Genomic DNA, 14585 nt, shown 5'->3' with positions numbered 1-14585 from the left:
TTCTGTGATTCCCCAGAACACACATGTTATGATATTAGGGTCATGCAGAGTGAGATGAGATCGCTGTCCCTTCAAGAGAGAGAGAGAGAGAGAGAGGTGTGGCTTGTGCATGTGTATGTGTGGATGGCAGAGCGACAGTGAAGGGGGAACGTGTGTATGTTTCTGGAAGTGAAACGAGGCAGCAGAAAAACAGAGGTCTGTGATGTATTTTGTGAAACAGAAGAACGGCTAAATAAATGCAACGGCCTCCCAAGAAGAGCTCGCCTCTCTCCAGTCATTTAAGCTAAAGTGGGTTATTGAACCTTGTTGCTGCTGCCCTCCTCGACTACGGTCTGGGAGCCGACAGGAAAGTTCAACACACAGATGGCCAATCCGCCCCTTTGTAGCATATTTTCGATGAGCAGATCGCCACTGGGCATTCAACTAAAGACACAGCCACGCAAAAACTGCGGCATTTGTACAGCTCCTTATGGGTAGGCCTACTGCAATTTGTGAAGTGCTTTCCTCTGTGGTGAAACGATCAGCACTGCACCACGGAGGAAAGCGGCAGAAAGTCAGCGGGGCTGCGTTGCGTATGGCTTCCTTCTGCAGGTAGACGCGCTCTGGCGGCGGTCTCGTTCAGGATCCGAAAATACAATTTAAATCTTATTCCACTTATTCCTAGTGTCCCACTGGTTACGGTGCCGCGTGCCAATGCTGGCACGCGTGCCAGGGGTTGCCGACCCCTGGTTTAGCCTGATCAATCCAATCTCCATTCACAAAACGCGCATTTTAAAAGGTTTTTCGCATGCCGTTTTGTCTGCACACTTGTCAAAGCATTAAAGCATAGTTTTTACTAACCGTTATCAATATTTAGTTACTTCGGCATCATTTGGAAACGTGTATTACAATGAAATCACGGTAAAATAGGTTAATTTGGTCGTAGTTGGTTTCCACCACAGTATTTACATGGATATAAGCCCCGCCCCCTCAGCGCGTCCTATTTGAATGACAGGAGTAAACACAGCTGACAGCCGCGGTGAAACTCCAGCGGTTAGAGCTATGCGAATATTCGCATGGCGTCCGTTGTGAACGCAGCATAATTCAGTTCAGAAACCACTGTTCTGACGCTTTTAAAGCAACTTTTAACAGTGTGAGGGGCCCAAAGGCCATGGTGGCTGTAGGACGTACAAATATGTGTGGGTCATAACGGCCAGACCGAGGGGCTACGACGGCCATGGCCGTCATGGCCGCCGTGAAAATCCCACCCTGGTGCTGTCACGGTAATTCAGAAGGCTCACAGGTCACATTCCGACCATTATTTAAGACAATAGGTGCTTTCACACCGTCTACAGTTTGAGTTGTATAGAGGGAGCTCTGTGGCTGAATGGCCAGCGATTAGGTGTGGCTCATTTATCATATGCACTCATAAAGAATGATAAGAATAATGCATATTGAACTGGTTTCATTCATTAGTAAGTTTATTTAACACTAGAACTGCTAATCGGGTCAATTTGTGTAATGTGTGTTGTGTGTTGTGTGTGCAATGTAACTTTTTTTCAATAAAATATTAAAGTCTCCCAGTCCGTGACTTTTCTTGAAAGTGTGTTATGTAGCACCCTATGTTGTTACGCTACGTGTCGGGATCCTGATCTGCCGACGAGGCTCCATTAAAATATAAATATTTCTAGTGAATTACTGAGTTTAGGCACGTTAATAACGTTTTAATGAAGTTGAATACAGTATATTCATATGTGTCAGGGATTTCATGTCAATTTGGCGAACATAAACATAAATGATCGTGGTGAAGATGATGATTTAAATTAGGATTAAAAATCGAGAGCCGGGCTGCATTTCCTCCCGTTCGTTTTTTTTGACTAAACAACATTATTTTGTTAAATAACAACATGGTGATGTTTTGTAAATGATTACATGTCTCTTATTTAGCACAGAGTATCATATCCGTGACATATGGACCTTAACAAAGTTCCGCTGTACATCCAGCGTACTAGATCTGACTTTATTTCACATGAGCTCCAGTGTGGAACCCCACTGCACCCCCTGGTGGATCAATGATCCATTGCAGCTGGCGTCATTATAATTACATTTATTTATCACGGGGGAGGTCTCAAGTCAAGCTGGAGGTTTTCCCTTGAGCAGGGCAGATCACGTACCAATCACGGCCCTCGCGTTTCAAACTGTCTGAAATTAAGCGCTACATGTGTCCATGCATACATGCTATCGAGTTAAGTATTGGTGGAATCTCTTCCTTAAATTTGGCTATAGCACTAACAGATAGGTTTCTGCTGCAGGAGCTTTTGACTAATGCTTTGTAGTCTAGTAACAGTACTTCAAAAGTTACCAAAAAATGGTGGGATAAAGCAGGATTATGCGGTTCGACTAATAGTTGCTCAATTTCAATACCATAAGTCAGAACAAGGTCGAGAGTGTGATTATAGCAGTGGGTTGGTTTATTTATACTGACGAAAACCAACAGAATCTAATATAGAGTTAAATGCAACAGCAAGTCTATTTTTATCATCGTCAACATGAATATTAAAGTCACCAACGATAATTACTTGATAATGACTTAAAATCTGTTTTAAGTACCAAAGTTGATAAAAACTTAGAGAATTCTGATAAGAATTCTGAATAAGGACCTGGTGCAAGGTACACTGCAGGGCTTGACATTAAGGCTTGTCCGATTGTCCGGGACAAGTAAAAAAAATGGTCGGACAAGCATAATACAGTTTAACTTGTCCGAATGGACAAGTGCATTTTTTGGGGGGGGGGGAAATCACCCAAACGAAATAGTAACGTTATTCCATCTGAAGTGCCTGTCTCGCAGTGTCGCAATCTCCGTACCTGTACGTCAATATTATGACTGCAGTGATTGGTAGAAATATTTGACCCGCGGGAAATTGGTGTGAACACGAACCCGCGAGTGCCTGCTTGCGCGGCTGGTGTGTAAGCGCTGTCACGCTCGCGACTCATCTATCCTCGATATCCAGTCAGTGAGTAATGAGTTCAAGATGTCCTGGCTGCAGGCGCCAAAAGCGAACCAAGCCCCAGGAAAGCGACCTAGGCGAGATCCTGAAAAATCGGCTGCCTCCAAATTAGATTATGAAACAAAACGCAAAAGAAACTTCCTTCCATCTAGTCGGGGGCCTAGGGGATTTTTTGGTTCAGATTCTCGCAAATTCGCCAAATTTGGTACAGATGTTGTCCACACCGTACTTAATCATTTTAAGATGGGTGCCAAGATTGGCGCCCCATGGTACTGCCATATTGCGCAATCCAATATGGCTGCCACCCGAAAAAAACAGAAAGTCATAGAATCATAAATAATACCACTTTTTAGGGGGTTTCTGGGTCGTAGAATCTGATTCTGGTGTTATTTTAATGATTTGAGGTCAAGATTACCCCTCAAGGTCAAGTTTACTCATCAAAGTTAGTACATAAAGGTAATATTGGGGTAAAATCCGGTATTTCTGGTGCGCCATGCCAGATGCTACCCCCAAAAAGTTATTTTTTTCCATTATAAGTTGTAGTTGTATATATATCAATGTTTCACAACTCAAAACAGTAGATTGTTTATTATAAACAACAAACTAATACAAGTCCAACTTCAACAACAGTAAACAACAGTAGGGGACAATGTAATCAAAATAGTTACTCCGTAAAACTTGCTAAAATCAAAAAGTTAGATCACAATGTTGTCTTTCACATTCTTTGTGTCTCCATCCCTTGCAAGGTGTGGAGTTACTGGCTGTCATCTTCATTATTAAGGCACCCACCTTCGCATTTGCAGAGGATTGTGCATCGGACACCGATACAGTGGCATTTGCACTTTCCCATGCATCCCTTGAGGCAGCCACAGCGCACAAGAAGGTCACATGCTGCTGATGCATCACTAAGAGTGGTCCACAGTGGTTGCCATGTGCCAGTGCCATCTTTGTGCCAGCCCCACTCACTGAAGTCAGGAATTTCCTGCTGGACCGAGGTTGCCTGATTCCAGTAGAAACTTGCCTGCAGTAGCGCTCGCTTGACATGCTGGAACAGTGCAGCTTGGGTAGGTGGGAGGTTTTCCAGGGATCTACTTCCAGTGGTGAAGAGGCAATGTCTGGCCTCATTGACACCAGCTGCACCACACCCCTTGCTGTACATGAGCACGACAAATCGTTCAATGTTCTGCATATGCACAGACTCAAGACTGAAGAGGTCAGGGGTGTTTGTGAGAGCAACTAGTGTGTTGATGAGGTCTGGTATGCTTCTCCAGGCTGCCCAAGCTGTCTTCTTGCCACATCCAAGAAACTGGGAAGTTGTGTCACACCCTGTTAAGCTGTGGAAGAGGGGTAGTGCCAATGACTTTGATGGACCGAGATCAGAGTAGATGGTATGGACTGGTATGTCACGATATTTTCGACCAGTACCGAAACCCACCCAGAGCTCCGTTAGGCCAAGGGTCTCGAAAAACCGGATTGCCAAAATGACAACATCGCTGTCTACGGTGCGAACAAAGGCTGTTGTATGACCCTGCTCTGCTGCATGTGCCAGATGCAGGAGGATCCTGGTGTCTGCCTCAGAATGGTTGCACTTCTGTAGTTTTGTGACATCACAAGGCATGTTGGAGAGCACAGTCTCAAAGTGGGTAGTCAGAAGGAGCTTTCCACGCATGTCATTCTTTGAGATCTGTGTGCTGATGAATGAGAAGAGCTCCTTTTTGTTGTCCTCGTTTTTTAGGAAGCCACTCCATTCATGCTTAGGGATTGGAGTGCTACCATCACCGACTTTTGTCCGTGAACCATTCCCACGCCGTTTCTGTGTAAGATATTTTAGGTTATTTTCCTCTGGGTAGTTGTCCCATACAGCATCAATGCGGTGGGTACTAGTTGTTATTTGGGCCTCCAGAAATGGTGTAATGTTGAGCAAGACATACTCGCTGAATGTCTTTGCTGTTGTGGGGCGCACCATGTGGATGACTGCTGCCATATCCAACACCACAACGGTAGATTGTTTGGCAGAAGCTGCACGACCTGTGCTAGCATTGAGGCATTGAAGAATGTCAGACTTTGTCCCAGATCGCAGAGACCCTCTGTCCGCCAGGCTCGGTGGCTCTCTCTGATTTTCGAATTGAAAGAAGTCTGTCATGTCAGCATTGGGACGTGACTGGAGTGAAAGGAACAGTTGTGTGATTAAAACCATGTTCTGCTTCTGTATGCCACCGTCCTTTGTACCTTTTTTCTTGGGGCCAGTTCGGTTGGCGAATGTTAGCATGTTTTTCTGCTTGACGGTATGAGATACTGGTACTGAAGCCATTTCCAATCTTTCCTTGACATATGCTGCATGAAGGGTCTGGCCGGCTTCATGGATTTGAGATAAAGAAGCAACAACTGCCGGCTCCATGACATTCTGTGTATCGAGTGCAATAAGCTCCTGGCTTGTAGCAAGGAAGGGGTTGCCTAGCTGCTGTACCACATCGATGAACGAGAGTACATCCTTGCGAAACTTTACTTGCAATTTATGTCCTTCCTCATGATGAGCAGTGGATGACGTTGGTGGGTCATTGATGGCCTCAAACTCCTCAACTATCCGTGTGCAATCAGGTCCAGCCAGCATAAACAATGTAAGGGCTTCAGGATTCTCATAGAGTCCAACGGCTCCGCCATGCGCCTGGAGGCTTTTGTTGGACTGCTCATGTGCTTGGTCCTTGGCCATGAGGCTGAACTTTCTAGCTGATTTCTGCACAACAAAGTTGCCTTTCATGAATTCAGCATGTACTTGAGGGTGTTTATCAGCTATCTGAACCATGTCACGGACATGGACTGGCATCCAACGTGCGTAGTTTGTGTGGTCCAGGGCGTGAAACCAGCCGCAAAGTTCGTCACATGCTTGCACATATAGTGGAAAGTCCCCTTCCCGCAGGGACCGCACAAAGCGACACATCAGAAGCTCCAGCTTCATTATGGTTGACCAGAACTTGAACTGGGGAACAGTTTGTGAACGTTGATCCCACATATCAAATGACTCAGGTGGGCCCATTATACTCTCACAATACTCTGCGTAGGCGGTCTGTTTGAGCTCATAAAGTGACATGAGAGAAACTTGATGGGCATACCTTGTGCGTTTGATGTGATGCTCATTGAGCGCAGATTGTGCGCGACCGGATGTCAGGACCTCAGCCTTAGCGAGGATGGTGGCCCACCCGGAGTCGAGCAGCAGCTTCCCAATCATTAGGTGCATCTTGTCTTCAATATGCAGCGCACCCATCATGGCAACCAACTTGTCTTCTCCCAAAGTGTTGGGGTATTGCCATTGGAGCAGTTTGATGATAGCAAATAGTGGCTGATCTGCACCGAGTACGCTAGTCTGGCCTGGGTTGAGGAACTCTGTGCCTTGCATCGTCAGCTCCATCGCTTGCTTCATTGAAGATGCGGATGCGGCCTTGTCTGGGAATAGGGGGTAGATGCCGATCTCAGCTGGGGGCTTCACTGATTGCTCGCTGGCTAGCATAGAGTTGTATCCCGACCACGTGATGATGTCACCCTCTGCTAACGTGCCTTGCTTCAGCACACTGTTAACGTGTGCCATCCATACCTCATCCTTGACCGTGGCACCTTGCACATCAAGCGGTGGTCTGACTTTGCTGTTGCCATATTTTGGTGCAAAGACATCTGTTTGAGTAAGTTGGACTGGGGGCTGGATCACGTAAGAGTCTGGTAGCTTTGGAGTCGACGTGTCAGAGGGGTCAAGCTTAATTGGATCCCGCTTCACACCTAGGTTCTCATGCGAGAGATGGTTGGTCACGCTAAGGGCATATCCGTGGAACTCATCAAGTGAGAAGTTGCCCTGAGCCTTGCTGTCTAAATTATCCACATCATGGGTGGTGAAGACATTGAGACGGCTGTTGGTTGGTAGTACCACTCCATCTAAGACATGGCGAGCACACACCGCTTGAGCAATACCTCGCTTAACTTGCATGACCCGTTTGTATGATACTGATCAATATCAATCTGTTTTTTGTTCCGTCCATGTCCATGCAGCCTGAGGCCACGATACAGGGGGAAGGGGGTTTCTCGCTCCTTGTTGTGGCGTATTGTATCCGTCTTCACAGCGTGGTGTGTACCCTTACTAGTATTGTAGATAAGCAGTTGTGAGATGTTGCATGCAATTCTCTCCCTTGCATTCAGATTGCTGTCTTCACTAATCTTCTCAAGAGCTGATGGGCCCTGGAGCACTACATTGAAGAAACTCCTCATCTCTTCACTAACTGGAGCTGTGAGGCAGTTAGCAGGAAAGGAGCCATCAAAAGGCAGTTGACTCTGTATGAAGTTGTGCATCATCATGGCAGCCCGCATGAAAATAAGAGCATCTTCTTGACCAATTTGTGCGCTATATGTCTTGGCAAGCTCATCAGCAACCTTAAACTTGTGAGATAGATAAATATCCTTCCGGCCTTTATTTTCCTTGGAAACCTCAACCCATTCAGGTAGAAACTTGAGAAGGTGATCCTTGAATCGGGTTGAGTGTGGCACTTTTTCATCTTGGCATTGATGACCTTGATCACTCGTAAACTTTCGATACATATTGCGTAGCTCTGAGAGCTTGAATAAAGTGTTCTCTGAATGTTCGATCAGGGCTATTATCTGAGCGCAGATGATCGTATTGAAGGGCGAAGGTGCAGGCCGCACCGAATCACGTTTCTCAGTAGCGATAGCGGTGTTTCTTAAACTTACATAACAGTTATGGTGAGTATGGAAATCAGCCGCATGTGCATCAGAAGCTGGGGCAACTAGTCTGCCAAGTAAAGCAAAGTTTTTGTTGGTCTTCGCCCAACTCTTTAGCTTGTTATCTACATCATCAGATGTTGCCCTGTGGAGGTTAGCTGGATCCACGCCCTCACAGATGATACAATATTTGACATTGCCTTGTTGCTGAAAATTCCCAGATGATCTGAGTTTTTTGGGACTAGGGCCAGTCTCTGCACTGGGGGCAGCTTCTTTGTCTTGCTTCTCTCTCGCCCGTTTAACCCGAGAACTACTACAATAAAGCCTGCACGTTTTGTGATACACAGCCTTATGCAATGTAAGAGTTGCTGCAATGCCTGAACCATCATTCAACTGACTAATCGTGACGTTACAAGGAAGATCATTGGCATTGATATCATTGAAGTCTTTTAGATCCCTCTCAAGTGATACAAGTCCCTCTGTCTTTGGAGTTGTCAAGCTTTCTCCAGGTTTGACCATTTGACAAAGACAACAGAGTTCCCAGTTCATAATTTTGATAGAAGACATGCTTGGCTTGACACTCTTGTTCTAGTCCATTATGATGATGTAGGCTCGTCGACACAAAGAACTTTCACTTGCCATCCCGTCTTATAGGTGACATAGCAGGCACCTAAAAACAAGGACATAGGTTTGGTATCAACGTTGGTTGGGACCAGAGAGCAGAGTGCACATGCAAAAATGATAGCAATATTAGTATCCCCAGGACTTCATTTAATTCACTTCATATCCTTGTTCTAATTTATTGATGACTTTATTTGGGCAAAATAATGAATTAATAATGAAATTTCTCAAAATGACATTAGTTATCTTATTAGCTGGCAAGTGTACAGGCAGATTAACCTTAGCTCAGCAAGATATCATTCACCAACAATCACTGAGCTAGCTAGCTTCTAATCTCTGAGCAATTGTTAGCTAATGTTAGTCAGAGCTAATATAGCTAATGTTAGCTAGCTTGAAAACATCAACTACATGTTCTTTGACAGTATTCACACCATGAAACTATAACAGCACACTAATTTCATTATGTTGTCTATCAGAAAATGCATGCACTTTTGCTAACATTACAACTTACCTGTCTTTTGTATGTGGACCATGAATCACCAGTACAGCCTCATTAGGTTACCTTCACCTGGTTTAACTGGCAGGCTGATTCAGCAAACACAGCACATGTTGTTACTGTTTGACTCCTGCCTTGTCTCTCAAACAAGTTTGAAAATAGATTAAATGGCAAAACATTATTTCCAATAAATAATGATACCATTTTATTTTTTATGACACAAAATGACCTTTATGTTAACTTAGAGGGGTAAACTTGACCTCATATCATTGAGATGAAACCAGAATCAGATTGTTTTGAATTGTGAAATAAAACATTGATACATACAAGTATAGCTTATAATGAGAAAAAAAAATGGGGGTAGAATCTGGCATGTTGCACCAGAAATACTGAATTTTACCCCGATATTACCTTTATATACTAACTTTGATGAGTAAACTTGACCTTGAGGGGTAATCTTGACCTCAAATCATTTAAATAACACCAGAATCAGATTTTACGGCCCAGAAAACCCCTAAAAAGTGGTATCATTTATGATTCTAGGCCTTTTTGTTTTTTTCGGGTGGCAGCCATATTGGATTGCGCAATATGGCAGTACCATGGGGCGCCAATCTTGGCACCCATCTTAAAATGATTAAGTACGGTATGGACAACATCTGTGCCAAATTTGGCGAATTTGCGAGAATCTGAACCAAACGGTCCTTTTTTCCCCCCTAGGCCCCCAACTAATCATGGACCGAGAAGTTTCCTTGGCTCCGGTACACCGAAGAAGCAGGAGAAGAGCATATGATGTACTGCTCAACCTGCCGCAGTTTGCCCGACATTGCAGACACGTAAGTGACAACTTTTATTTTTGCTAACGTTAGATAATTGACTATTTATCTGATGTGTGAAGATGATGAGATTCGAAATAAACTGAACTGTGTAGTCTAGCTAGTTATCCTGACTGACGTTCACAGTTGACAAACGTTGTGTAAAATGCTATATAACGTTATCTAGCTAACGTAAGCTATTTAATGTGTTCTATGATATTATTGATGTCGACGTTATTATTAGGTGGTCGTTTGTTGTGTTATTGGAGTGGACAGAGGAAGGAGTGGTTATGTTGATGATCAGATATCAAGTCTTCCGTGATTTGATTTGACTATAGTGTAAAACGTATAGGCAGACTATTCCTAACGTTCTCACAAGCTAACGGTCACGACTCGAGACATTAATAACTGTGCTAGAGCAAGCTGCTGCTATGCAAAAATGGTTATCGTTGTGTGTAAAACATTAGATCATCAATCCGACTGACGCTGGAAATGATTGACCGTTTGTGTAGCCAATGAAATTCAGATAATAATGACTGTAACGGATCCCCGTATTATTATCCCCGTATTATAGTCCAGTAGGGTGTGTTCAATTATGTTAATTAATTTCCATTTTTCAAATCCAGGTCCTCGTCCTTGTTTAAAGGAACCGGGTCATTCCGATATGACACCTTGTCAACTCATGCTCTAAGTAAGCGACACCAGCTTACTGAAGCTGCAGACAGAGCCAGACAGAGGGGACCTGATGCTCCACTGCCACCTGTCCTCACAGGGCTCCACAGGATGGAGGAGACAATGTTGGTTAAAATGACCAACATAATGCATGCTGCTTATTATGTAGCCAGAACAGAACAGCCCTTCACCCACTTCACAACCCTACATGGGTTAATAAACAGGACGAGAGGACAACTTCCCAACTGCTATGCGTCCAACAAGGCTTGTGAACGGTATGATATTCACAAAATGTTCATATATAGGCAGTCAAAAAGAACAAGCAAAGATGCATTATTTCAGTGTTTTTCGTCTTGCTTTGATTCTGACTTTCCAAAACAACACCATAACAATTTGTATTGCTGTCTCTCCCCCATCAGGTTTGTTGTTATTATTTATGAAATGGAGCTGGAGAAACTACTGCAGAAGCTGAAATTGGCTAAATACTTCTCAGTTATGATTGATGGAGCCACCGATACAGCCACCCTAGAGAACGAGTTGGTGTACGTTCGATACATGGACACGGAGGGTCCCATCAATTCATATTTGAAAATTGAGGACGTTAAGCATGAAAATGCAGCTGGTGTGCTGGAAGCTGTTTATGCAGGTGAGAAATGTTTTTTTATCAAATCTTTTTTACGGTACTGTAGCATATAAGTTCATTATTGCTTCTGTATTGGGAGTTATTGCTTCTGTGTTCTCTATGCTGATGTCTTTTCTTTTGTTCAGCTTTTAGTGTGGCTGGCTTGGTGGATTGGAGGGAGCGTCTGGTGGGCTTTGGGAGTGATGGTGCAGCAGTCAATGTTGGATGCAGGACAGGTGTTGCTACTCGCCTCAAAGAGCAAGTCCCGCATCTCATACCCATCCATTGCATCGCTCATCGTCTGGAGTTGGGCGTGGTCAGTGCGATCAAAGAAAACCCCAAGATGCAACACCTTCAGGCGACCCTATGCAGCATCTATGAGCAGTACCATTATGCTCCAAAAGCACTTCGTGAGCTCCGGATGATTGCGGAGGCCATGGAGGAGAAGGTACTGAAGCCCACCACGCTACATGGGCCCGCTGGGTGCCCTATGTTCACCGTGCAGCCAAGGTAGATGCAGTGGTTATAGTGCAGTATTGTGGCATATTTAATATTATAGATTTTATTTATTTAATTGTTTTCACAAACCGTGTTGTCAGTATAACTTTAAAACAATATATTATATATATTTTTAACCATTTCAGGTATTGTGTGATAGCTTTCCTGTGATCCTGGCACACTTTGAGGACATGGCAAGCCTCGAACGTCAGCCCAAACCATCGGCTGCTGTGACAGGAAGGGCCAAGAAGGTGTCCAGCTATTTGAAGGACTACGGCAGTGTCCTCTTCCTCCACTTCCTCTGTGATGTCCTTGACCACCTTGCCACCCTTTCCAAGGTTTTTCAAAAGGATAGTGTGACAGTGTGTGAGGCGGTGGAGAGCCAGGAGAGGTGTTTCTGGAACCTGTCCTCCCTTAAGACCAGAATGGGGCTGTGCATGGAGACCTTTGTGGAGCAGAGCAATGGATCCGGATGCTACAAGGGTGTCCAACTGAACAGGGCTTCTTCCTCCACGCTTGAGCCACAAAGGGCAGCAGTGATAGGTATGACACCTTTTAAATAAATTTAAAAAAATATATATATATAGTCTCTGGTGTATTAAAAGGTGTCAAAGTCAGTGTAGTGATTGTGCATTTATTCTCATACAGATGCAGTCATCAGTCACTTGGATGAGCGTCTGAAGGACTTGCATCAAGACAGCATAGTAGCTAAGTTCAGGGCACTAGATCCCTCTTGTTGGCCCAAGTATGACCACACTGATGCTGTGGCAAGAGAGACCTTCACTCAGCATGGTCAGGAAGAAATGAAGAGCCTATCTGGATTTTACAAGGAGCTCTTGGCCAAGGCAGGGATTACACCAGAGGAGGTTATAGCCGAGTATGCCCAGTATAAGAGCTTTGCTCTCAGGCGGTCAGCTGTTCCAATGAGGGACATTTTTCTCGGTGTCCTGCAATCAGGTGTGTGTCAGTATAATGTTAAGTGTGTATTTTAAAAGTTACAAAAAAAAAGCAGAAAGTAGAATTTCTTGAAGGAAATTAATTCATATATTTTTGTCTCATTGTATTCCCAGAGGAGAGGAGAGTCATGTTCCGCTGCTTATGTCATCTGATGGAGATCTATATGGTTCTCCCGGTCTCCACTGCAGTGTGCGAACGTGGCTTCTCTACAATGAAGCGAGTCAAGACCGACTGGAGGTCAAGCCTTACCACCGCTCAACTCCAGAGACTCATGTTCATCTCCATCCAAGGTCCCGCTCTGGAAGACTTTGATGCAGCCTCAGCTGCCCAGCGATGGTGGACATCAAGCCTGCGCAGGCGTAGACCAGGGTTTAACCCTGGTCTATTGCGGTACACACATTACAAAATACACAAATTTTCCATGGGATTTTTATAGACTTTGGACCTGTATGATTAAGTTTTCAGGCTATGGAACCGTTATGTTTTCCAGCTCCTACCTCTCAGAACACAAAAGTAAGGAGCAACTATTTTATTTCAGTGTGTTCAAACCTGTTTCTCTTTTACATTAGCACTCAAAGTGATATTTTTAAACATAAATGTTTAACATGATTACATAGCATGATATTTTTTATTAGCACCCAAAGTGATTTTTCTTTATTGTGTAAGAAACTTCAGAATGTTACCTTTCAAAAGAGACCATCTTATGCATGTGCTATAAGTATAAAGTATTATAAATAGCTAATTACTTTGGGTATGCAATCGAATGGCGTTTTATGCCAGACTGTTTATGTTATAAAATGTGCCTGATTAAGTTATTAAATCATATTAATTGTCCAAATCTCTTGTCGGTTTTATTCATTTTTTTTAATAGGCTTTTATTTTCACAAGTAAATTTCGGACAAGTGGGTTTAGCCTTCGGACAAGTAAAATGGCTAAAAAGTTAATGTCAAGCCCTGCACTGTAACAAATAAGATTGGCTGCACAGTTTTCCAGGTCGGATGCGAAAGAGGTATAATTTAATTTTGGTTTAGTATTGATAAGTACATTTGAGTCAAAGATGGCTGCAACTCCACCTCCTCGGCCTGTGCCTCGGGCAATATGAGTATTGATATGGCTCGGTGGCGTGGCCTCATTTATGCTGACATATTCTTCATGTCTCAACCAAGTTTCAGTGAGACAGCATATATCAATATTATAATCTGATATTAAATCATTTATCAATATTGCTTTAGATGCTAAAGATCTTATGTTTAAGAGTCCACATTTAATCTTCCTGTTTTGTTGTACTGTAGTACTGTAGTACTTTTAAGTTATTATGTGTGACACCTCTATTAGGTTTTACTTTAAATTGTCCTTGGGCAGACACACACACCGTTAATATTGGGTATTTTATTGGAGAGAGCGCAGAGAAACATATAAAACTGCGACTCCTCTTGGTCATGGATTACGTGCACAAAGCTCTGAAATGTTTGCCGAAATGAGATTTGCACCTTCCAAAGTAGGATGAATGCCGTCTCTCTTAATCAGACCAGGTTTTCCCCAGAAGGCTGTCCAATTATTTACGAAGCCCACATTGTTTGCTGGGCCCCACCGAGACAGCCAGCGCTGAAATGATGACATGTGGCTATACATGTCATAATTGATCAGATTGGGGAGGGGACCAGAGAAAATTACGGTGTCCGACATTGTTTTAGCATAACTACACACAGACGCCACATTAAGTTTGGTGCATTCTGATTGGCGTAAACGAACATCATTACCACCGACGTGAATATCAATCTTACTGTATTTACGTGTATTCTTAGCCAGCAGTTTAAGGTGCGCCTTAACTTCGCCCGCTCTGGCCCCCGGAATGCATGTAACTGAGGAGGCTTTAGTCTCTAAATGTACGTGTCTCAAAATAGAGCAACCAATAACCAGAATTGGCTTCTCAGCGGGTGTCTCGCTGAGTGGGGAATATCTGTTAGATACGTGAACGGGTTGGTGGGAACCTGCGAGTCTCGCCTTATGCCCCTTCTGAGCAGTCACCCAGTCTCCTAGCTGCTCGGGAGTTGAAACTAAATTTAACACACGCAGGCCTATCGGTACCAGTAAAGGAGGAAGGGAAATAGCCAAACATAACCCAGCTTCCCCAAATGTCTTTCTTTTTGGTGTCTATATACACCGGGATCCGGAGTCATGGATAATCCTGCGGTCCTGTG

At 43.9% G+C, this 14585-nt stretch overlaps 2 protein-coding genes and 1 long non-coding RNA gene across 4 annotated transcripts in view; all 3 read left to right on the top strand.

The window, feature by feature from the left end:
* LOC307037047 overlaps positions 1–14585 on the top strand; it is a 46907-nt gene that overhangs the window by 29769 nt on the left and 2553 nt on the right. The gene's annotated exons all lie outside the window — the stretch shown is intronic.
* Positions 9567–11457, top strand: LOC307040560 (zinc finger protein 862-like). Its single transcript, XM_079683516.1, has 4 exons — positions 9567–9656; positions 10262–10582; positions 10727–10953; positions 11076–11457. The coding sequence occupies exons 1-4, from the start codon at positions 9610–9612 to the stop codon at positions 11441–11443; spliced, it is 963 nt and encodes a 320-aa protein (XP_079539642.1). The 5' UTR covers positions 9567–9609; the 3' UTR covers positions 11444–11457.
* On the top strand, positions 11601–13222 carry LOC307040549 (zinc finger protein 862-like). Of its 2 annotated transcripts, none has more exons than XM_079683495.1 (3): positions 11601–11970; positions 12076–12384; positions 12573–13222. In XM_079683495.1, exons 1-3 carry the CDS (start codon positions 11619–11621, stop codon positions 12818–12820), a joined length of 909 nt encoding a protein of 302 aa, XP_079539621.1. In that variant the 5' UTR covers positions 11601–11618; the 3' UTR covers positions 12821–13222. The 2 variants fall into 2 exon arrangements, with proteins under 2 accessions (XP_079539621.1, XP_079539620.1); XM_079683494.1 differs by having other exon boundaries at positions 12498–13222.

Source organism: Notothenia rossii (assembly GCF_949606895.1).
Source record: "Notothenia rossii genome assembly, chromosome: 1".
Lineage (NCBI taxonomy): Eukaryota > Metazoa > Chordata > Actinopteri > Perciformes > Nototheniidae > Notothenia > Notothenia rossii.
Note: the sequence above shows the minus strand (reverse complement) of the source record. Positions and strands in the feature narration are given on the sequence as shown.